The sequence below is a fragment of the Lonchura striata genome, chromosome 18 (assembly GCF_050655825.1).
Source record: "Lonchura striata isolate lonStrDom1 chromosome 18, ASM5065582v1, whole genome shotgun sequence".
Lineage (NCBI taxonomy): Eukaryota > Metazoa > Chordata > Aves > Passeriformes > Estrildidae > Lonchura > Lonchura striata.
In genome coordinates, this window is record NC_140720.1 from 12,031,247 (window position 1) to 12,054,364 (window position 23,118).

Genomic DNA, 23,118 nt, shown 5'->3' on the forward strand with positions numbered 1-23,118 from the left:
TGGTCCTCCTACTCCTCCTACTAACCAACCTGGGGTGGTCCTCCTGCTAATGAACCTGGGGTGGTCCTCCTACTCCTCCTACTAACCAACCTGGGCTGGTCCTCCTACTCCTCCTACTAGTCAACCTGGGGTGGTCCTCCTACTCCTCCTACTAACCAACCTGGGGTGGTCCTCCTGCTAATGAACCTGGGGTGGTCCTCCTACTCCTCCTACTAATGAACCTGGGCTGGTCCTCCTACTCCTCCTACTAGTCAACCTGGGGTGGTCCTCCTGCTAATCAACCTATTTGGCCTCTCACCATACACATTTACCCCAACCACCCAGCTGCCCATACACCCAGTTAGCCTTCCCCCCGTGGCTCACCACACTTCCCACATACCTGCCAACCCAACCTTCTGCCTCCTAAGGCCGCCAAAGCCACCCCACCGCCACCACTGACCCCAGCCCTCATCCTAACCACAACAACAAGCCTACTCATTCCTCTCTAGCCCTGGGAGCAGCCAAGCTCACAGCAGGCCACCCCCTCGTGCAGCTGCCCTGCGCAGCACAGCCACCCTGCTCTCCCCGCGCCAGGGGACGGCTGAGTTACCCCTTGTGCCCCGCCGGGAGCACGCGGAGCCCGTCCCCGTGGGCGCTCTTGATCCACTTGCTGCCCTGCAGCTGGGGGTCCACCAGGAGGGGCCAGCGCTGGCAGCAGCTGAGGATGGCAGCGTTCTCGCGGGACGTGCGGTCGGCCGGCAGGCCCTGGTTCCGCCAGGCCGCCACGGCCGCCGCGTCCGCCAGCACCGCCAGCGGCTCCAGGCACGGCGTCACCGGGATGGCCACCTGCCAGCACACAGAAAGGCAGACAGAAAGGTTCCTGTGAGAGCCCAGCACATCCCTCTGCCTGCCCTGGCTGGCTCAGACACCTTGGCACCAAGTCACAAACACCTGGTTGTCAGAACTCAAAATGTCCCTCAGACATTTTTGGAGGTTCCGGGCCCAGGTCAGAAGCATTTGAGACCCTGGCAGGCAGCTGCAAACAGCTGTGATTTTGGGTTTGAGCCATGGAATGATTTACCAACCTTGCAGGAAGAACAAGAAGTCACAAAAGTTTAGATATTAGAGTAGAAGTAGTCACAAAGTAGAGGGAAGGATTTTTGTATGGGGGGGGGGGGTTTGGTTTTGTACGTGGGGGTCAGAGATTTTAAGATGGATTTGGGATTTGGGCCTGCCCTGTCCTCCCTCTTTCTCCTTCCTCACCTCCATGTTCTTGGTGATGTTGGCACTCACAGATTGGTTTAGAGTAGAAAAGCACCATTTAATATAGGTAATAGGCACTGGGGAAAAATTGTAAACTTGTAACACGTAATGTACCATATAAAAGATAGAAAAGCACCATTTAATATAGGTAATAGGCATTGGGGAAAAACTGCAAACATGTAACACGTAATGTACCATATAAAAGACAGCAGCAGCCCTGGGTGGGAGAGAAGAAGCAGTTGGGGTCAGAGAGGATGTCAGGGTGTGTGTGTCCCTCTGCCTGAGCTGTGAGCAAACCACAGAAGCTCCAGGAGAAAATCTTTTAGATAACTTGCAATAAACTGCCTTGAGACCGAACAACAGAGACTGCTGAGCCTTTCTTTGGAAGCTCAGCTTGGAGGAGAGACTTTTCCACCACACAGAGCCACCCCTACCTAGAGGTGTTCTTTGGCAACCTGTGGCTTCCATTTTAGCTCGTGGAAAAAGCTGTCAACTGTTTATGAGGAATTACAAGCCACAAGGGTTTGAGTAGTGTGGTAGTTGAATTAACACAGGGTGGAAAAGTAAAATTTTGGGGTTTTTAGAATGGGGTTCAAGGGGAAAAGATGGAGGGATTTGGGCATGTCCTGACCTTCTTCTCCTTCTCCATGCCCTCTATGTCTTGCTGTGATGGTGACACTTTTCTATTGGTATAAGGCAGAAACACACTGCCCAATATAAATGATAGATATTGGCAGTGGTTTCCCATTCTATGGGGCATTTGCAGTCTGTTTTGTTTTTTTTAATCCCAGGGGTTTTGCTCCCACAGCCCAGCCCCACTGGCTGGGTCAGTCCCTGCCCTGCTCCGCTCCCTGAGCCAGCATGGAAGGATGGAATTAATGCCCTCCTGAGGCTGCTGTTGTGTTACACACCAGCATCAGCAGCTCCAGAAACACTGCTCTGACAGGGGAGGCCATTTCTGGGTGTGCCAAACAGAGCTCCCTGTGCCAGGTGTCTGAGCAGAATGGGCCTTTCATTTCCATTGGAGTTACAGGCACTTCCTCGGCATTTCTCAGCACAGTCAGGTCATTTTTGAAACCACATCTTAACTGAGGTTCTGGTTGAGAAATGCAGAATGAAGTTTTCCTCTCTCAGCCTAAGGAACTGTCTCCTTTGGTCAGCCCTTTGATTTGGGCATCTCTGGGATCTTATTAAAAAGCTTCTTGGCACCATTTGTATAAGGAACCTGTTAAAATTAGTGAAACATTTAACAGGTTTCAAGCACAATGATCTCCATCTGGTCCTAACAGCAAGACATGGGTAAAACCAGCTGAGAGGCAAGGCCAGCACGACCAGAGCTCGTGTCCAGAACGAAAAAACACCTGGAGTTTTTCCAAGCCTCCTGGAGAGCTGGCAGCGAGCTCTGCCTGCTCCAATTCCTCTTCTATATCCCCTCCTCTTTCGTGGCCACAGACAAAACTGCAGAGCTGGGCTCTGTGTTTGGGATTTTCCTGTGGACATGGAGGAACCTCATGGAGCAAGGACACCACATTTTCCCCAGGGAGGAGCACATGGCCACGTCCTGATCCTCCCTCCAGCTTGGTGAGGACGCAGTGATGTCCCTCACCTGAGAGATCCCCTGTGAGCACCAGGATTTGTGGCCACATTAATCCCAGAAGCAATGGATTCTCAGAGCAATCAGGACTTACTTTTAGCTGCTGCAGATAGGGCCTCCAGATGCCATCCAGGAGGTCCTGGCGGTATTTCCTGGTGAAGTAGCCCAGGTAGGAGACACAGGCTGTGACCAGCAGGACGTCTCCACACAAGGTGCTCTGCTGCTGCTTGAAGTCCTTCACAGCCTCAGCCCATCTCACATTTTCAGAGGCAAGTCCCCCAACCTGCAAGTTCCCAAGTCAAATTGATCATTCATACAGTTGTGGAATGTGAACCTGACCAAGCCCTGCTTTCAGCAGAATTCCAGCTGCCTCCAGAGGGTCAGAGCCACCTTCACATTCCCAACACAAACTTGGTGCCATTTCTACGGCATTGGTTGTCCTGCAGACACTCCAGATCAAACAGCTCTCCTCCCACCCTCGTGTACCTCCATGAACAGCCAGGATCTCCTGATAAACCACGATCTCCTGATAAAACAGCCAGGATCTCCTAAGCCAAGAAGTTACTGGGTTTCCCCCACCACAGGCGCAGCTCCGCAGGGCACACGCAGCTCCTGCAGCTGACAGCAGCCCTTGTCCTGGGAATGTTGCACACACAAGCACAGCTCTGGACACAGCTTCCAGCTTCCCACAGCTGCAGACTCCAGCACCTGCTGACTCAGAGCTTACATCCCTGTGCTTAACAGCCACTGATGGTTTTTGACTGCACGACTCAGCGTAAGCTGCTGTGGATATCAACCCAACTTTTGGCACCTACAGCATCCTGTGGGCAGGAGATCCACAGTTCAGCTGAGCTTTCTGTATAAAAGTACGTCCTTTGATGTGCTGCCTGAACTTTTCATTCGCTGAAACATTTGTCCAGTGCAAAACCAGGGAACAATCCTGCTGGCACCAGCTTCTCTGCACTACTCAGGATTCCATGCCCTCAGCACCCCTGTGCTTTCTTTTCAGGTTGAAGAGCTTTAGCCTCTTCAATAATTCCTCAGACAGAAGCAGCCTTTTGATTTTCCTTGCAATCGTTATCTGCACCGAGTGATGCAATCTTTATTATCTGGTTTCTTTTATTGTTGCTGGCTCTGCACCATTTCCCGTTCTCCTCCAGCCTTTGAGGTGCAGCAGAGGGGGCGTTGGTAACGCTGCACATTCAAGATTTATTTAGAAGGTATTCACAGAGCAGGATGAGGATTTTTCTGTTTTGTTCTCCCTTCTTTCCCCAATAAACCCTAATATCCGTTTGCAGATGGGCTTTGGGTTTGGTGAGGGCTTTTTGCTTCTGGGAGCACAGAGCTCACAGCACTCCTACTCCATCCTTTCACTCCTGAGCAATAACAATCAGCTCAGCATCGCTTACAGGGCATGTGAAGCAAAACCTCATTTCTCCAGTGTACTTCACATTACATTTATCCACCTGGTGTTTCAGCCCTCCACACTTGGGATGGTTTCTGCAATTCTTCACAGACAGCTGACACCATCACTGCGGAGCCGTGCGACCTCCTACACACCAGCTCATTTATGATTCATGCAATCTCAGAATCACAGACTGTTTTGGGTGGGAAGAGACCTTAAAGCCCACCGAGAGCTACCCCTGCCATGGCAGGGACACCTCTCACCGTCCCAGGCTGTTCCAAGCCCCATCCAACCTGTCTTTGGGCACTGCCAGCGATCCAGAGGCAGTCCCACAGCCCCTCTAAGACCAAGAAGTCATTATTGATCTGATTTTCCTGGTTCTTGGAGGTGCTTCCATGTTCCTAATTAATTTTTTTCAGGTTACTTTTTATCTCCTTAAGTCCTGGAAGTCTTTTCTTCTCCTTTGCTTGGATCACACACTACTGCCACTTTTAATGCATCCAAGACACCCCAGGTGTCTCCCACCTCAGATCTTAGAAGTCATTTGAATTCTTTTTATTTAGCAAGAGGCAAATTAAAAGCTACCCTTGGATTACCTTTGGCTCTTTGATAATGACAGAGAGGGAACAACCATCCCTCGCCCACCTTCTGCACACCAGTCATGATTTTAGGAGCTTTTCCAAAATGAAGAGCCCTAATCCATTCCCTCTCTTCTCACATGGAAGTGGTTTTGTACTTTGTTGTAGCTCCTCTAGGCTGCCCACAGCCTTCTCAGACAGGGTGACCACATGTGGGGTGTAGACACTGTCAGACCCAATACAATGATCCTTAACTTCTGTTTCCTGAGGTTTTTTCCTACCAATTAGTAATATTCAATTTGTCTTTTCTCCTCCTGTCAAGTGCCACACTGCTGTTCCTGAGAACTCTCTGCAACAACTCCAAGAGCTCTTCTGTGAGTGATAATGGAGCAATTAGGCCTTCTCCGTGTAACTGCATGATTACAGTTTGTTTTCCCTGCACACGTTATTTAGCATTTGTCATCACTAAATTTCCTCCCCTGCATTAGCACACACCCACTCACAACCACCACTCAGCAGCCAGCCTCCCTTTCTGGCACACAGATCCTGTCCTCTGCATCCTGGAGCATCTTGCTTGGGCCACCTGAAGCTGATGAGATGCCAGTGTGGCACTGTGAGAGCCGGGCTTGCCTCAATCCCCCAGGCTCATTTGTCAGTCCAAAGCATCGTTTCCCACGCTGTGCATCCTTTACACAACCTCAGCCGTGCTCGTTTCAAAGTCTGGGAACTCATTTCTACCCACAGCCACACCAGTGGCACCTCCTGAGTGCCAAATGAGCTGCACGTCAGTGAGGGCTGTCAGGCCCTGCTCCCAGATCAAAGGCAGGATGACACAGGAGATGGTGTGCAGGGCTCAGCAGGACGTTGGGATGCATGCAGTTCCTTGCCTACACTGCAGAAATGATGAATTGTTGACAGCATAAAATCACAGAATTGAGACTGGGAGCTGTTCCCGCGTCATGGGGTGGGGAATGGACGTAACCAGCATGGCCTGGGAGGTGGTGGTGTCACAGAATCACAGAACCATGGGATGGATGGGGTTGGAAGGGATCTAACACCCCACCCAGTGCCACCCCTGCCATGGCAGGGACACCTCCCACTGTCCCAGGCTGCTCCAGCCCTGTCCAGCCTGGCCTTGGGCACTGCCAGGATCCAGGGGCAGCCACAGCTGCTCTGGGCACCTGTGCCAGGGCCTGCCACCCTCCCAGGGCAGGATTCTTTCTGTATATCTAAACTGAATTTCCCCTCTTGTCAGTCTGAACTCATGCTCCTTGTCCTGACACTGCAGCTCCTGATGCAAAATCCCTCTCCAGTTCCTGCAGGCCCCTCTCTAAACACCTTGGTATTCTGACTCAGAGGAGACTGAGGATTTTAGAGATCTTTTCTCTCTAATTCTTGTCATTTCAGACCCTGCAAAGCTACAGGCGTGTTCACACCTTTGTTTTTATGATACCATTTTTGACTCACATCCTTTTGGCCCATCAGTACCTGCTCACACATTGAAGCCCCAGGAAGGAGCTGAGAGTTGTGGTGGCAGCAGAGCCAGGCACTTTGACAAGCAGAGCTGCCCCAAACCTTCTGGAATACAACAGCACTTTCTGCAGCTGCTCTCCTGGTATTATTTTGGTTTTGGTTTTTTTTTGGTTTTTTTTTTTGAGAAAGAGAAAACATTCTGCCACAACCTCATGGAAACAACCTCTGTAAAAGCGTTTTCACTGCTGGGAGTTGCTGCAGTGCAGGAGACATTGCCAAAACCACGAGAGGATGGAAGGTGCTGCGTGCACAGGGCCCAGCCCTGGTGCCACCAGAGCTGCCCGTGCTGGCACTCACCAGGCGGTTGGCGAGGCTGATGGTGCAGGCTGTGGCTTCAGCCTCCTGCTGGCACCTGAGCTTGTCTGACGTGGCCTTCTCAAACCTGGCCGTGAGCTTGCCCAGGTTCTCGTTGAGGCGCTGCGGGTGAAAAACAGGAGGGAGTCAGGAACAGCACGGATTCAGCAGCCCAGGGAGGAGCTGGAGCTCTGGGAGGAGGCCAAATGGCCATGAAAACACTCCAAGGGTTGGACCCTTCTGCTCTGGAGACCGAGAGAGCTGGAGGTGTCCAGCCTGGAGAAGGGAAGGCTCCAGGGAGAGCTCAGAGCTCCTGCCAGGGCCTGAAGGGGTTCCAGGAGAGCTGGAGAGGGGCTGGGGACAAGGATGGAGGGACAGGACACAGGGAATGGCTCCCACTGCCAGAGGGCAGGGCTGGATGGGAGATTGGGAATTAGGAATTGTTCCCTGGGCACAGGAGCCCAGAGCAGCTGTGGCTGCCCCTGCATCCCTGGCAGTGCCCAAAGCCAGGTTGGACAGGGTTGGGAGCACCTGGGACAGTGGGAGGTGTCCCTGCCATGGCAGGGGTGGCACTGGATGAGCTTTGTTATCCTTTCCAGCCCAAACCATCCTGGGATCCTGAGGCAAAGCCTTGTCCAGAGCTGGCCAAGCTCCAGCCCAGCTCATCCCCCAGGGCTGGGCTGGGCTGTGCCACTGTTGGAACTCACACCCTCAGCACAGGCAGAGGCAAAGGACACACAAAATGAATTTATCTGGGGCTGCTGGCTGAGCCCTGATGATGAGTGCTGTGGCTGAGGAACCCAAATCTGGCATTTCCTGATGCTACAGCCCCTGGTCTCCGAGCAGTCCTTGAGGCTCTGCTGATTCCCCAGGTGGTGCTCAAATCCCCAGGGGGCTCCTGCAGTTCTGCCTGAAGCCTCTCCAAACCGTGCCCTCACACTGTTCCAGCAGTGTACCAAGGGTGGGGAATGGTTCTGCTCTGAGAGCTGCCCAGGAGCCCCCAGTGAGGTGGGGCAGGGCAGGGCTCGGAGGGGCACGAGGAGGCCAAAGCACCTGCAGGAAAACCTGGAGAGCCCTGCTCTTGGACAGAGCCCTTCCCACTCGGATCTAAACCAAACCAGCAGCTCCCACAAGCACTTGGAGCATTTCACTTCTGATAAGAGAAGTAATAATTGATTTTATCTGCACCCAATGCTGACTGCTTAAGGCTAAACTGCTTGTAAATCACTTTAACATTGAGCTACACACTAGAAACAAACCTGAAAATGAAAAAGGATTATATTAGAGATCTCTGCAGCTCTCCTGGATTCTGGCAAACACAAAGCAGCCTGTCCTTGACCTTCCTTGGAACAATAACACAAAAAGTTTCTGTCCCTGTGTGCATGTGGATCTATCAGCCTGCAAAGGCTTGTGTATATCATACTCCACTATAAAAGCACGAGCTGATAATCTGTATATATCTGGTCTGCTGGGTCCCACCAGGGGCACACAAATACAGCTGTGTGCAGCTGTGGATGCACCTTTCACTCCTACCTCCAGCAGCCCCAGGTGCAGAGCACTCAATTCCCAGGCAGGGCAAAAAGACAGAAAGTCCTTAGTGTTTTGGACAATGGGAATTTTCTCATTTATTAATAAAAATGAGTGTGAGACAGCCTGGGGCCCAGCTGTGAGCAGGTATGAATCAGCAGCCAGCAGGGAAACCATCCAAGAGATCCCAGGTAAGTAAGGAGACACCTCCACATCCATCCCCACCTGCAGAGAGGAGAAGGCCCCTAAACCAGGCAGATTTCTAAGAGCCTGCCAGAGGAGCAGCAGTAATCTCCCCAAAGATTGCAATTTTCTTTAACAAAATCCCATTCCTTTGGTTTAAAAAAAAAAAAAATAAAAAGCCCAGGCATAAAAAAGCTTTGGAGGAGAGCAGCATAAAGGGATGAAAAAAGTTCCCCAGTACTGTATGGCACATCTGAGGTGAGAGAATTAGACACCAAAGCCTTCTAAATCCATCCCTGCTTCAGGTGCCTCCTTTCATCTGCAGCAGGAAGGGGCTGTGGAGAGTTCTGCGCCGTTTTCTTGTATTTTTAGTTAAAAAGTGTAGTAAGCATTTTAAGAATGATAAGGCCTTGAAAGCATCAAGGGAGTGATGTGTTTTCTAACAGGGTGGGGTGCTGGTGGACGGGGAGAGGGGAGCAGAGGGGCCTCACTCACTGGGACAGCTCAGCCACAGAGGGGATCCCATTCCCACAGGGAGATCCCAAAACACCCTAAAACCAGGAGAGATCCCAAGGAGAGATCCCAAAACACCCTAAAACCAGGCAGCTTCTGGAGCAGCTGCTTCCCACACCCTGTTCTTAGCAGGTATTGTGCTGGGAGGGAGAAGGGAGGAAAGCAGGATAAAGCAGGATGTGTTTTTACATAGAGATAATTTTCTGAAGGAAAATGATAAAAGTCTCACTCTACACTCTGTGGAAATGCACTTTTAATCACGCTGTAATTTCTTCTATTCAGAGATTTTTTAATTTTTTTTTTTCTTTTTAAGTAGGAAAAATCCAAATAACATCCAGGATGTGCTGCCAGGGAGCTGTGCCGTGACAAATGAGGCTCCTGCAAGAGCAGTTGTCATCCTGCAAAAGCAGGGACTGAGTGTGCAGCCAGCCCAGCTCTGTGCTCCCAGCACTGAATCAGCCTCCAGTTCCCATCCCCTGCCCTGTGCAGCACACTGGGAACTCACTGGTTTGAGGTAATGAGTTTTCTGAAGGCCCAGGAGAAGAGGTAAATTACATAAAAAAATTAGGTGGGAATTAGGTGGGAATAACAATATTTAGCCTTCCTCTTTGGGTGCAAGCAAGGCTGGAGAAGAACAGAGGAAATTGAGAAAGCAGCAAGATTCTGTCACAGAGTCACAGAATTCTTTGGGTTGGAAAGGATCTTAAAGACCTTTTCCACCCCTGCCATGGCAGGGACACCTCCCACTGCCCCAGCTGCTCCAGCCCCAATGTCCAACCTTGGGCACTGCCAGGGATCCAGGAGCAGCCACAGCTGCTCTGGGCACCTGTGCCAGGGCTGTCCACCCTCCCAGGGAACAATTTCTATCTAAATTTCATCTTGTTCAGTTTGAAGCCATTCCCTGGGTCCTGTCCATCCCTTGTCCCCAGTCTCTCTCCAGCTCTCCTGGAGTCCTTCAGGCCCTGCAAGGGGCTCTGAGGTTTCCCTGGAGCCTTCCCTTCTCCAGGTGAGCACCCCCAGCTCTCCCAGCCTGGCTCCAGAGGGGCTCCAGCCCTTGGAGCAGCTCCATGGGCTCCTCTGGGCTCTGCAGCAGCTCCAGCTCCTCCTGTGCTGGGGCAGCTCTGCAGGTGGGGTCTCACCTGAGCACAGGGGCAGAATCCCCCTCCCCTCCCCCTGCCCACCCTGGGGCTCAGCCCAGCACAGGGCTGGATTTCGGGGCTGCCAGTGCACCAGGAGGCAGAGAAAACCCCACAATCCCCAAAGCTCTGGATTCCCACCCCTGCTTCAGAACACGAGCAGCAGCTCTGCCAAAGCTGAGGATTCCCCCGGGCAGGGATGAGCAGGACGGGTCCCCCCGGGTCACTCACGGCGATTTTGGCCTTGACAGTGGCCAGCTTGTCCTGGGCTGCTGCCAGCTCGGCGTTGGCCCTGGCCAGGGCCTGCCTCTTGGGCTGCACCTCGCCGAAGACGCGGTGGAAGCGCGCGATGTTCAGCACCCACGAGCACAGCCCGGCCGCCGCCGCCGACTTGGTGGCCACGGACTCGGGGTTGAACCTGGGGTCCTGCAGGTAGGGCTGGAGGGCTCTGAGGCAGTTCTCGTGGATGTTCTCCTTGTTGAACTTGATCAAGGAGTCCAGGAAGCTGTCTACCCTTGCCATGGCCGCTCTGGCTGCTTTCCAGCTCCTGTCCTTGGGGATCTTCCCTCCCGGGGCCGTCAGCACCATCACGGCCGCCGTGACGTTGCTGACAGCAGAAGGAGGTGACCCAAAGGACCTCAGCTCCGTCAGATTGGTCTGAAAAGGGGAAAACAAGGTTGTTAGGTAAAAATGAATGGGATTTCTTTTCACTCTGCCACTAATAGAGCCAGGCTCCCAGGCTATCAATCTGATAAATTGGGCTCTGCCAGGCCCCAGCAGTGCTGCCTTTAGATCACTGCCCTGTGTGTTTGCAGCACACCTGCTCCACTCCCTGCTCCTGACATCCCAGCTGGGACCAGCACAGCACGCTGCTCCTCCCCACGTCCTGGGGGAGCAGGAGGCTTTATGCCCTCTCAGGAGATTGGGATAAATAACAATGAAACCCACACAAATAACGCTCAGGGCCTCTAAAACATCCTTCAGAGCTTCCCTTCATGCTCCCTCCTAAGCATGCCAATGCCGAATCCATCCTCTGATTCCCACATCCTGCAGCCCTCAGGGTTCAGGGAATGCAGCTGCTGAGAAAGCCCAGGCACCCTCACAGGGCAAGCAGCCAAACTGAACCGGAGGAACCAAAAGGGAATTTTTGTCTCCAGCTCCTGACTTGCCAAGTTTTCAAACTCACTATCACACTATTCATGAACTGCAGACCAAAACGAATTGCAGGGAGATTGCAGGGCCATCTCAGGCACGTCACAGAACCACAGAATTAACCAGGCTGGAAAAGACCTTTGAGACCATCAAGTCAAACCTGTGACCCAACACCACCTCGTCAACTAAACCGTGGCAGTGAGTGCCACATCGCATGGGAACCCCTGGAGGACAAACCTTCCAAGGCAACCTCCCAAAACCAATCTCCTGCAATCAGAGCAATGCTTATCTTCTGATCCCATGTTTTCCCAGTGGCACCTGCCTCTGGACCAGCTTTGTCTGCTCCTCTCCATGGCAATGAGTGAAAAGGAACATGGTGCAGCCTCGTGGGTGCTCCAGGTTCCACCAGGAACCCCAGAATCACAGAATTAACCAGGCTGGAAAAGATCTTTGATATCATCAAGTCCAACCTGTGACCAAACACCGCCTTGTCAACTAAACCATGGCACCCAGTGCCACATCCAGTCTTTTTATTACACTCTTTAGCACCAGCAGGGAGGAAGCTGGAGGAGGGACAATACGATGCACAAAACTTGGGCCATCAGATGACACAGCCCCTCTCCCCCAGCAAGGAGGAAAAGCACTGGGAATCCTCACCCTACCTTGTTGAGGGTGTTGAGAGCAGCCTGGGCAGCTGCCAGGGCAGGCTCAGCCTTGGCCAGGTCCTCCTCACAGTCCTTCCGCTTCTGCTCCACCTCCTGGGCGATGAGGGCCACCTTCCTCTCCTCCTCGTCAGCCACCGCCTTCTTCCTGCTCACCTTCTCCGTCTCCACCCCCACCACCTGGATCAGCTTCTCAGCATCCTCGTTCTTCTGCTTCAGCTCCACCTCCTGGGCTGCCAGCTTGGCCTTCAGCTCATCCACCTGCAGGGCAGAGCTCCGTGGGACCTGGGCTGCCCTGCCTGTCACAGAGTCCTGCTGATGCCTTCAGGCTGAACTTTCACATTTCCCAACTCTGCACTGCACTGGGAAATAACTCTGAACTGCAGAGTTATTTTATTTATTTATTTATTGTATTTTAGTTATTTTATTTATTTCCTGCACTGCACTGGGAAATAGCTCTGAGCTGCACACAAAGTGCCAGCAGCTCTCCTCACAGCTCAGGCACACACAACAATCCTTTTCCAGCCCCACAACCAAGGACAGCTGCAGCTCCAGCCCCAAAAAGTGCAACCAGCAGGAATGCAGGAGAGCAGCCTGGGAGGGTGGGACTGCAGCACCTGGAGCTGGAATTGGGCACTGAACCCGATGTGGGAATGGCCCAGAACTCATCAAAGTGGGACAACTCCTGCCTCTGAGCCCACCTTGGGTGCTCTTCCTAACATCATTTTCACCCCACAAAGATTGGAGTTGGGATCTGCTGACAGATCCAGAGCTCTGAGGGTCAAGGGGCTTTAAATGTGATGTAGATGAGCCCGAGAAGGGACATCCCCTTGAGCTGGCAGCCAGGAGGCCACCAGCATGGCCGTGGTGGCAACTCCTCACCCCTGCTCACACACAGGAGCCCTCACCAGCGTTTGCATGGGGGAAGCTCACAGAGGCTCTCACTTGCAGACACAAAATCTGTTAAAATCCCCATTTCAATGAATTTACCCAGACTCTGGGCAGACCTCGGAGGCTTTTACTGCCTGATCTCAGGCCCATAAAGGTTCACTTGGAGCTCCTGCGGTACATCTTTCCCCACACAAAAATACTGACAGGAAGGGAAGCCAGCCACTCGTTTTGGCAATATCCATTTTGATACCAGAAGGGAGAGCACAGCCTGCAGTCCATGAACTGAAGCTGTTGACATTTGGCATTGGCTCCACGTGGAGAGCAGTTTTTCAGGGCTCTCCACACGCCCTCCATCCATCCCCATCCCCTGCTGCCTGGCCCTGTGGGACTGCTCTCTCCAGGACAAAGGCACAGCTGTAAATCCAGGCTCACGTAATCCCTTCGTGTGACAAACCCAGCAGCAGCTCCTTGTTCAGCTCCAAGCCTCTGGGGGCTGCAGGAAATTGAAGTGGGCTCTGCTGATGGCTGATATGGCTGTGACCTTCTGCCCAGAAATTTGCTTTTGTGTGCTGGATACACACACACACACACACACAGCAGCTCAGGGCTTTACAGCCAGGACAAAACAAGCAGGGGATTAAAATCCACGGGCACTCAGCAGCACAAAGAGCAGGTGTAAGCTCATCCCCGGGGAACAGACAATGCCCTGCCAAGCACACGCACAATGGAAGGGGAAATATTTTGTCAGGGTTTTAAAAAAGCAGGAATGCTGGAGAGGGACTGTTTGCAAAGGTCTGCAGTGACAGGACAAGGGGGAATGACTTCAGACTGAAGGAGGGCAGGGTGAGGTTGGCTATCAGGAGGGATTTCTTCTCTGTGAGGGTGGCCAGGCCCTGGCACAGGGTGCCCTGGATCCCTGGAAGTGCCCAAGGCCAGGCTAGATGGGGCTTGGAGCAGCCAGGACAGTGGAAGGTGTCCCTGCCATGCCAGGGGTGGGATGAGATGATCTTTAAGATTCCTTCCAACCCAAAGAATTCTGTGAGAAACCTGTAAACAGCTTCCTGAGTGCAGAACAATCTGATGAGCAATTAGTAATGTGAGGTGGAAAGGGAAAGAGCAAAGCAAATGAGAAATTCAAGGGTAATGTGCTGTGACTTCATCAGGGAAAGGAAGGGAGAAGCCCTTGCCTACCACCAGAACAGCATGAGAAAAATTATTGAAGAGAAGAAAACCTGGAGGGCAGGCTCCCAGAAGACTCATTTTATCTGATTGTCCCTGCCTAGTTTCAAGAACACAAAATACATCAAAAGGTCAGCGATTAATTGATAGCGGCAGCCAGGCTCGAATCTGGAATCCAGTGATGCAATATTAACCACAGCCAGCCTCAGAATTACTCAGCAATGGGTGCTGACCTCTCGGTGGCACACAGCACTCTGAAAAACAAATGACTCATCCCACACATCTTCCCCATCCATTATCTCCTAACGGGAAGGAGGCTTCAGCTTCCCTGAGTGCTGAGGATGCCCACAGGGAGAGGTGGCTGTAAAACATTGCTGGAGGAGCACAGCTGGTCAACAGCATTGAGGTGTCCAAATCTCCACAGGAAAGAAAAAAAAAAGGGGGCAGAGGTAGAGAGGACCACAGTGAAAGGAGGCAGAGAGGTTATTTTGAGTAAGAAACACCTACAGCCCCTCTGAGGGGCCACTCTGAGCCTACAGAAATACACAAACCTCATGCTCAGCTTGGAGAATGCCAGTGATGAGCACCAGTCCCCAGAGCTGCATCCCTGGTGATAGCCAGGGCTCAAAATCCCCCACCTTTCCTTTGAAAATACCCCCCAGCACATCGCTCCCAAGCACAACCCGCAGGTGACACACCTGAGTGAGAGAGGACTCTTCACTTCCTCAGCCCCAAGACCAAGGATTTTCATGGGTGAATGCAAAGTTCAGCCATTTAAACTCATGTTCAAGGTAGAACATGCTGGTATGATTTCCAATACTGATAAATATCCACACTCTGCTTTCAAATCAACAGCAGTTTTGACTATTACGCACATCTGGTAATTTAGGTGTTTAATTTCAGGCCCCCAGTGCTAATTTTAGACTTGAATTTGACATGTTTTGTCCTCACTGCTCTGCATCTTAAGCACCTGCTCAAGGAGGCACCTCTGAGCCCAGCCCCACTGCAACCAGACACCAGCATTGAGCTCTTTCATCCTCCTTGTGACTGGATTTTCCCATCCTTCCCACTGTCTCCAAGTCCCAAACCACTAAGTATAACGTGAAATTAGTAGAATGAATATGCATGAAACTATGTATTTTATCACATAAAATATATTAAAACTTAAATTTTATGTAGATGCAAACTAGTAAGGGTAATAAAAAAGGATCAGGAGTTCTCAGGGGCAGGCATGTCCTTTGAAGGGGACATACCGTAATAAACATACTGTAATAAACATACCACCCCTACAAATCTTTATAGAAATTGTGGGGTTTTGATATTTTGTCTGTGTTTCAACCCCTCCATGTCCTGCTCCGTGGAGGAGGCTGTTTGAAGGGAGATGGAGATATCAGCCCTGAGAGCACCAGCCCAGCCCATCCATCACCTCCAGGCAGGCTGCATCCCCTGGAGCACAGCAGACGTGATCGATGCCCCCAGCACCCCCCAGAGCAGATGTGTGGAAGGGGAAGGACCTGCCAGTCCTTCCTTCTCACCATCCCCCCTGCATTCCTGCAGAGCAGCTCCAGGAGAGCCTCATTTGCCACAGGAGAAGCTTTTTGAGTGAACATTTGTAAGAGTTAATAGAATATGAAATGGAGAGCAGAATGGGAGTGTAGCAACAGATGTAGGTGTCACTGCAGAGAGGGTTGGGAAACACCCAGAACAACTTCTAATCACTACCAGAGAAGAGTGCCAGCAGGAGTCTTTAGCTGGGGGATTTTGGGATGACTGATGTGCATTTCAGACATGTATTAGCTTTCCTTAAAGATGGATGCCATAATGGAAGGGAAAATGAACATCAGCCTCATTTTAACAGTGTGCACTCTTTAGTTGGAAAGAGTCTTGCTGAGGTTATTGTAGATTTACTGGATGCAACTCCAAAAATCACTGACTGTCCTGTATTTTCTAAGCTGTTTTGTCACCACAGCTGAAATTTAACCATTAAAAGAGGATGGCAGAGCCAGCTGGATCCCAATGTCATTTTACTTACCGAAACCTTTCAGTTACCTCCCAAGCAGCAGAGACTGGGCACACACCTCTCCATTCTCCTTTCCAGTGCAGAGGATCACTTCTGCTCCTCCAGTAACCCAGCACAAGCCAAGATCCAGCCCAAATTTCTTCCCTGTAAAGCTCTCCCTCGAGCCAGACAAGAAAAACAAGGAAAACCAACCCCAAGGAGTCTTTACCTGGGCAGAAGTGCTCTTGAGCTTCTCCAGGCCGTTCTCCAGGCGCTCCATTTTTGCCTTCAGGTCCTTGTCCTTTTGCAGCAGCAGGTTCTGGTAGAGTTTGATTTGCTCCAGGAAGGACTTGGGGGTGGTGTAGTTGTAGCGGCGCTCGTTGCTGAGGTACAGCCGGGACACCTCGTTGACACTGATGTGCACGTGGGCCATGAATTTGCTTATTGAATCCTTGACTGAATCCTGAAGGTAAGATGGGAAGATGAGGAGAAACTGTTTTAAATAGAAAACTATATATAAACACAGGTCTGTGCTGAATATAAAGGAGTTTGGTAACTTTTGATTTTGCTGCAGCACAATCCAAGGTGTAACACCTGAGCTGATCCCTTTTCACTGTTATCTCTAAAATAACTTTGCTGCTCATGTACTTTATACCTCTTTTTTTATATCTTTTTATCTCACACATTATCTTATTCCAAGCAATTTCTCTACAAAATAACAGCTCTTTTAAGTATAATTTTGAGCTTTTCTCCTGTACAAATGGGAAAAGTGCACACTCCTAAAAAGAAACATTGTAGGCTTTATTCTTCCTAAACCCTGCCTGGAAAAGCTAAATAAACAGAAACAAATCTCTATTCTAGTAGCAGATTGTCATCACTGAGAACTTGACCTATTTTTGCCCTTGAGATTTCCAGAGGTTCAGACACAAGTGGGGAGAGCAGCAGGTTATTTTCTGTGCAGGTTTGGGACTGCCCTTGTGCTGGCAGAGCCAACAGCTCCCAGTAACACCTCAGCAGCTCCCAGTAAGACATCAGCAGCTCCCAGTATGACATCCTCAGCTCACAGTGACACATCCCCAGCTCCCAGTGACACAGGAGTGTGGTGCCCATGGCTCTGCTGGTCCATGGTTCTCTCAAAAAAAATGTGGAGTGTGTTTCAATGATGGTTTGGTTGTGCTCAAAACACTTCAGTGCCCCCAGTGATGCCCCTCTGGACATCACCAGTGCCACCTGGATGTGTTGGAGGCCAATCCATATGGATATTCTCAGTTCAGTTGGAGAGAAAAGAGAAAGGTTTCTGCCAGACTAAGCCTGGGAAAAAGTCTGGGAGGAATGTAAACCATCTGTTATCTTGCTTTCTGTTCATATTGTTTATAGATATGTTCTGCCACGCTGACCTGAGTCCAGTGTACAATCAGGTGAAATGTTTTCACTCTAAGACCGATGAAATTAATGTTCACAATGTTGTCCATAAAAGAGAGAAGTGCTTTTGAATGAACACTCCTTTTGCCTTCTGGAGTCTCTTCATCCCCATCCCTGCCTCAAGAGGGACAAACCCAATGCTCCCGGCAATGGCGCGAGCGACTCGGGGCCGCTGCTGGCGGTGGCCAGCGTTGTCCCCAGCATCCCCAGCAGGATCCGTGCTGGCTGCTCACCTGCAGCGTGCCCATGTCCCGCAGGAAGCGGAGGCTGACGGACTCCAGGGCCTCCCGGGGCCACGGCTGGAAGCAATCCATGGTGGTGCAGCCAGCCAGCGCCGGGAAGCGGCGGCTGCGGAGACGCAGCTTGGGGCCCACGGGGGACAGGCACAGAACGACCTGCAAGGAGGAGAGGGCACGGGGAGATGGGCAGGGAGAGCAGGAGAGGGCACAGGGAACAGGGCAGGGAGAGCAGGAGAGGGCACGGGGAGATGGGCAGGGAGAGCAGGAGAGGGCACAGGGAGATGGGCAGGGAGAGCAGGAGAGGGCACAGGGAACAGGGCAGGGAGAGCAGGAGAGGGCACGGGGAGATGGGCAGGGAGAGCAGGAGAGGGCACGGGGAGCTGGGCAGGGAGAGCAGGAGAGGGCACGGGGAGCTGGGCAGGGAGAGCAGCACCTGCACAGAGAGCAGGTACAATAACAGGCTACAAATACATGTGTAAAGAACACAGAGAATCTATAAAAGGGAAAAAGGAAAAGAATCTTTCAGCACCAACCCCTCGTGCTCCATCTCACCTTCAGCCGCCGTCGGACTCGCTCGATGAAAAACCTCCAGCAATTCTCCCTGGAATCCACCAGCCCCTGGCCTCTGACTTCGTTCCTCACACTGCTGAGGATGTTTTCCACTTCATCATCAGGGAAGAGATCTGGGATTTCCCCTAGGAGAGGAGGGCACGCTTGGGTTTACACATCAGGATGCTGCTGTGGTCCCAGAGCAAAGGGAAGCTGCTGTTCCCCTGCTCAGGTAAAAGCCCTGCACCACGTTCCCCTGGGCAGCAAAGGGCACAGGAGGTCATTCTGCTGAAAAATGAACAGCTGTGAGAGCAAACTTCCTCACAAAACACAAGGGAAAGGAAGATACCATAGAGTCAAAGTACAGAAAATCTAATTTTTTTAGCTTGGACTCAAATTAGATTAAAAGAAATTTCAAATCCCTAATATGCCATACATATTACAAAATCATTGTAGTTTTGCAAATGCATTAATTACCTGTAAAATTTTTGCAGCTGTTCAGGGCCATTTCCAGCAGTGGCCAAATAACTCCTAGATCATCCAAACATTTTACAAGTTACAAATCTTGTAAAAACTTTTATGAATTAATAGTTAAGCACCTGATTGCCAAAAATGCAACCAACCAAGTATTTATTTTTTTTGTGTGTTTCCTTAATTTATCACATATTCACTTCCTTTCTGGCTTCTGATTTGATGAAAATCATCATTATTGAGCCAGATACGTTCAATATGAGCACTAATCACTTAGGGAAATACGCTAATCAGGAATCTGTTCATTCATCAAAAAAATTAAAAGGTGTATTTTGTTCTAGATAATGACAAGTGAAAGAAGTAAGAAAGACAATTTTCAGTATCCCAGGTTGCTCCCAGCCCCATCCAGCCTGGCCTTGGACTTTTCCAGGGATCCAGGGGCAGCCACAGCTGCTCTGGGCACGTGTGCCAGGGCTGCCCACCCTCCCAGGGAAGGATTGTCCCTGGTCCTGTCCCTCCATCCCTTGTCCCAGGTCCCTCTCCAGCTCTCTTGGAGCCCCTTTAGGCACTGAAGAGTCTCTGAGGTCTCCCCAGAGCTTCTCTTCTCCAAGTTGAGGAGTCTCAGCTCTCCTGAGCTTCAGCCAGCAGAGGTCTGTGCATTACACCAGGGGTGGGAGTCGGTGGGAGCCCCTCCCCACAATCTGCAACAACCCTGCCCTTGCTCCCGATGACAAACCCATCACAGCTGAGTCAGAGGGAAGAGCTCCAGAGCTTGTTTGCTGCTGAAGCCATCTGGCCACCAGTTTACAGCCGCACACGTCACCTCAGGAGCTACTCACCCACAGTGCTGCTGGTTCCTCACCTCTCCCCAAATCTGGAGGGACCTGGCCCAGCTGGGACCTTCCCCATCCAACCCACAAACAAGGCAAAAAGTGGCAGGGATCTGCCAGGGGAAATGGGGACATGCCCACTCCAGGTGTCCTGCCACGGTCCTGGTGACACAGCCTGCACCCCCAGGTGTTTGGGAGCTGCACACGCCTGGCACAGGGATGCTCATCCACACAACCTGTACCATGCTCTGCAGGGAAAGGAGCACTGGCATGGACACAGACTGCCCTCAATGATTTGGGTGAGAAGCACCTCAAAAACCTGAATGCATCTGGAAAAACAACAGGGAAAATCCCTGGAATGGGATAAGCAGCCAGGTGACACACACTGACAAGGTCAGCTCGTGGCTTTGCTTCATCCTCACAGATGCTCCATTCAAATCTTGTATCCAGAAATAACCTTAATTTCTAAGGTGGATGCACGAGATCCACAGGTGAAACTCCTCACCCTTGGCTCTGCCCCCAGCTGCAGCACCCCAACAGACACATCCCTGAACAACTATCTGCAGAATCCCATATGGAAAAACGGGTGCAAGACATGAGGGAAAGACAAGAAATCTCCCATCTGATGGAGCGTCCCTCCCCAGGGAGGCCTCAGCACTCCAGAGCTCAACCTCATATTTTATTCACTAGGAAAAGTAACTTCCAGCACATTCCATCACTGCCCCTTTGTCTATTCCAGCCTTCCAGGTGCTGCCAGGAGCCCAACTTGCCAGGAGGGGGACAGCAGAGCCCGAGGGCTGTACCTGATGCCAAGAAGTCGTTGACCAGCACCAGGAACTGCTCATCTGCCACCTGCGCGTCGCTCAGCAGGAACACGGAGCCCACGCCCTTCAGCCCGGCCTTCAGGTACAGGTTTGCCAGGTCTGCCTGCAGGTGGGACACCAGGAGAGCTCACGTGGGCCAGGCATAGGAATGGGATCCTTCAGAACCTGCCCAGTCTGTGCTGAGAGCACCAGAACAGCTCTGGGCGCTGCCAGGAGAGCCCAGGTGTGGCTGCAGCCCTGGGCAGACACACTCCAGCACGGCATTTGCTCCTCTCCACAGCAGCATGGTGCCTCTGGGGTGTTTCAGTATCTCATTTAGGTTCAAAAAGCCCTCTAAGAACATCCAATTGTTCCCCCAGAGTGGCCAAGGCCACCACTAACCCATGTCCCCAAGTGCCACATCCACATGGCTTATAAATCCCTCCAAGGGTGGGCATTTCACCACCTCCCTGGGCAGCTGTGCCAGGGCCGGACAGCACTTTCAGTGAAGAAATATCCCCCAGTATCCACCCTGAGCCTGCCCTGGGCCAGTCTGGAGCCATTCCCTCTCCTCCTGTCCCTGTTCCCTGGAGCAGATCCCAAATCCCCCTGGCTGTCCCCTCCTGGCAGGAGCTGTGCAGAGCCAGAAGCTCCCCCTGAGCCTCCTTTTCTCCAGCCTGAGCCCCTTCCCAGCTCCTCAGGAGTTCTCCAGCCCCTTCCCAGCTCCCTCAGGAGTTCTCCAGCCCCTTCCCAGCTCCTCAGGAGTTCTCCAGCCCATTCCCAGCTCCCTCAGGAGTTCTCCAGCCTCTTCCCAGTTCCCTCAGGAGTTCTCCAGCCCATTCCCAGCTCCCTCAGGAGTTCTCCAGCCTCTTCCCAGCTTCCTCAGCCTCTCCTGGAGCTCCGTTCCCTTCCCTGGACCTGCTCCAGCCCCTCCAGGTCCTTCCAGTCCTGAGTGTCCCAGAGCTGTCCCCAGCACTGGAGGTGCCCCAGCAGCACCAGCACAGGGGATGGGCACTGCCCTGGCCCTGCTGCCACCCCAGAGCTGGATCCTCTTGCCCACCTGAGCACACCTGGGCACACCTGTGCTCACCGCCATCCTCCCCCATTCTCTTTCCCAACGCACACCCATCCTCCAGGCCACGCTCTGCCCTTTTTTTTCCCCTTCCCCTCCATTCCCAGTCCCCCACCTTGAGGTCAGGGACGCCGTAGCCTTTCCTGAGGGTGATCTGGAAGAGCTCCAGGGCACTGAGGAAGGCGGCCAGGCGGGCCAGGCTCTGCTTGCCAGTGCCTCCCACGCCGACCAGCAGCGCGTTCCCCCGCGGCGCCGCCAGCACGCGGCTGATGCGGCAGCTGCAGCAAAACCTCTCGTTAATAAGGGTTTTCTGCTATTTCTCTGCCCACTGCTTTTCAATACATATTTGATTCACTAGGAAATTGTGTTCTGAGCAGGCTGAAGTCTCGCAGATGTGGCAGCAGTCAGTGCCCATCTCTGCCGAGATAGGGTGAAAATTTAACAGAGTGAAAATCCATTTAGATTTAGGCGAAATGTGCTACTTTCAGCTTACTAAATATACCGTTCAGTCTAATAACTACAACACTAACAAAATTACCCCAGCTAAAGAAAATTTCCACACTAAAAAAATAAAAGATAAAAAAAACTCCTCAGACATTAAAACAGATAAAACAAAGGAACCCAAAAGTTCTTTCTAAACTTTCTAACCAAAACTAAATACAAATATAATTAACTGTAAGTATAACATAAAATCAACAAAATAAATATACATAAGCCTACTATAAAATTCTGTACATATAAAAATCAGTCAGAGTAATAAAAAAAAATCAAACTTCTCAAAAGTACACATATCCATTAAAAAACAATAAATCCCCACATACGTCCACAACACTATAAATAAACATACCACTCCCTACAAATCTTTATTAAAATTATAAAATTTTAATCTTTCTCCCCATTTCACTGCTGAGACCTGTCCAGAGGATTATGCTGATGAAAAAAAACCCCAAAGTTTGCTGGCAGTTCAAAATGTGCCCATTTTTTTTCCACCTGCCAAGCCCTGCTGGACAGAACAACGTTTAAGTATGACTTAGCAATGTTAAATCCCTGGTTGTCTTTGTAGGCAGTGCAAGTAGAAAAGGTGTTACACTGACATACAAAAACTGAGAGCAAAATGCAAGGCTCTGACCCCCCTCCCCAGAAAAGCCCCTCTTCTCCAGGCTTTGGGATTCGTGCACAGGTGAGGAGCCCTGCTGAGCAGCACAGAACATTCACACCTGGCTGGAATGGCACAAACCTGCCTGGAAAACAATCTCTGTTCCTTTCATCCACACCACCCCTATGTAATGGGGAGATTTTCTCACTCTTACAATGATCTCGCTGTTATTTCCCAGGTCTGCACCTGAGAGTCCTGTGGTGAACTCTGCATCCCTTTTGTTCTCTTTAAGCAAATGCTGACACCCCCACGTGTTCCCCACTAGGTGAGGGGGGTCCAGAGGATCCCACCTGTGGAACCTTCACCATCCTGGGTCTGAAACACCAGCCCCATTCCTTCATTCAGCTCCCTTCACTATTTTCCTAAATTAATCTAATTATTGTTCAATGAAGACAGTGAGAAACACTGCCCTGCTTTATTACAACTCTAGCATTCTATAATCTATGCACAGACTCTGACTGATTTTTTTGATAATTTAATAATTTCTGTGAAATTACTTCCATAAAAGCAATCCAGACCGTGAGGAGAGCTTTAGCATTCCTGCTCAGAATTACCCAGAGCAGCTCTGCCCATGCTCCCTGCCTTGATGTGCTCCCCAGGGCTCCGTGCTGTGACACAGCCCTGACTGAGTGACTGACAGGTATCCCCCATGGCCCTACACATATTAAGTCATCAAATGTCTTTTTTC

General features: G+C 51.3%; 1 protein-coding gene across 8 annotated transcripts in view; it reads right to left on the reverse strand.

The window, feature by feature from the left end:
* Window positions 1–23,118, reverse strand: part of DNAH9 (dynein axonemal heavy chain 9) — a 132,252-nt gene that overhangs the window by 51,817 nt on the left and 57,317 nt on the right. For all 8 annotated transcript variants that reach the window (XR_014949346.1, XM_085556908.1, XM_085556909.1 and 5 more), the window contains exons 44-53: window positions 21,390–21,552; window positions 20,203–20,326; window positions 18,102–18,244; window positions 17,544–17,705; window positions 16,118–16,351; window positions 11,820–12,080; window positions 10,237–10,662; window positions 6,650–6,769; window positions 2,931–3,119; window positions 590–825 (exon numbers count right to left, since the gene is read on the reverse strand). Coding sequence is in view for 7 of the 8 variants with exons in the window: in XM_085556908.1 (XP_085413034.1) it covers window positions 590–825; window positions 2,931–3,119; window positions 6,650–6,769; window positions 10,237–10,662; window positions 11,820–12,080; window positions 16,118–16,351; window positions 17,544–17,705; window positions 18,102–18,244; window positions 20,203–20,326; window positions 21,390–21,552 (2,058 nt within the window). In the remaining variant the exon portion in view is untranslated. The remainder of the gene's footprint in view (window positions 1–589; window positions 826–2,930; window positions 3,120–6,649; window positions 6,770–10,236; window positions 10,663–11,819; window positions 12,081–16,117; window positions 16,352–17,543; window positions 17,706–18,101; window positions 18,245–20,202; window positions 20,327–21,389; window positions 21,553–23,118) is intronic.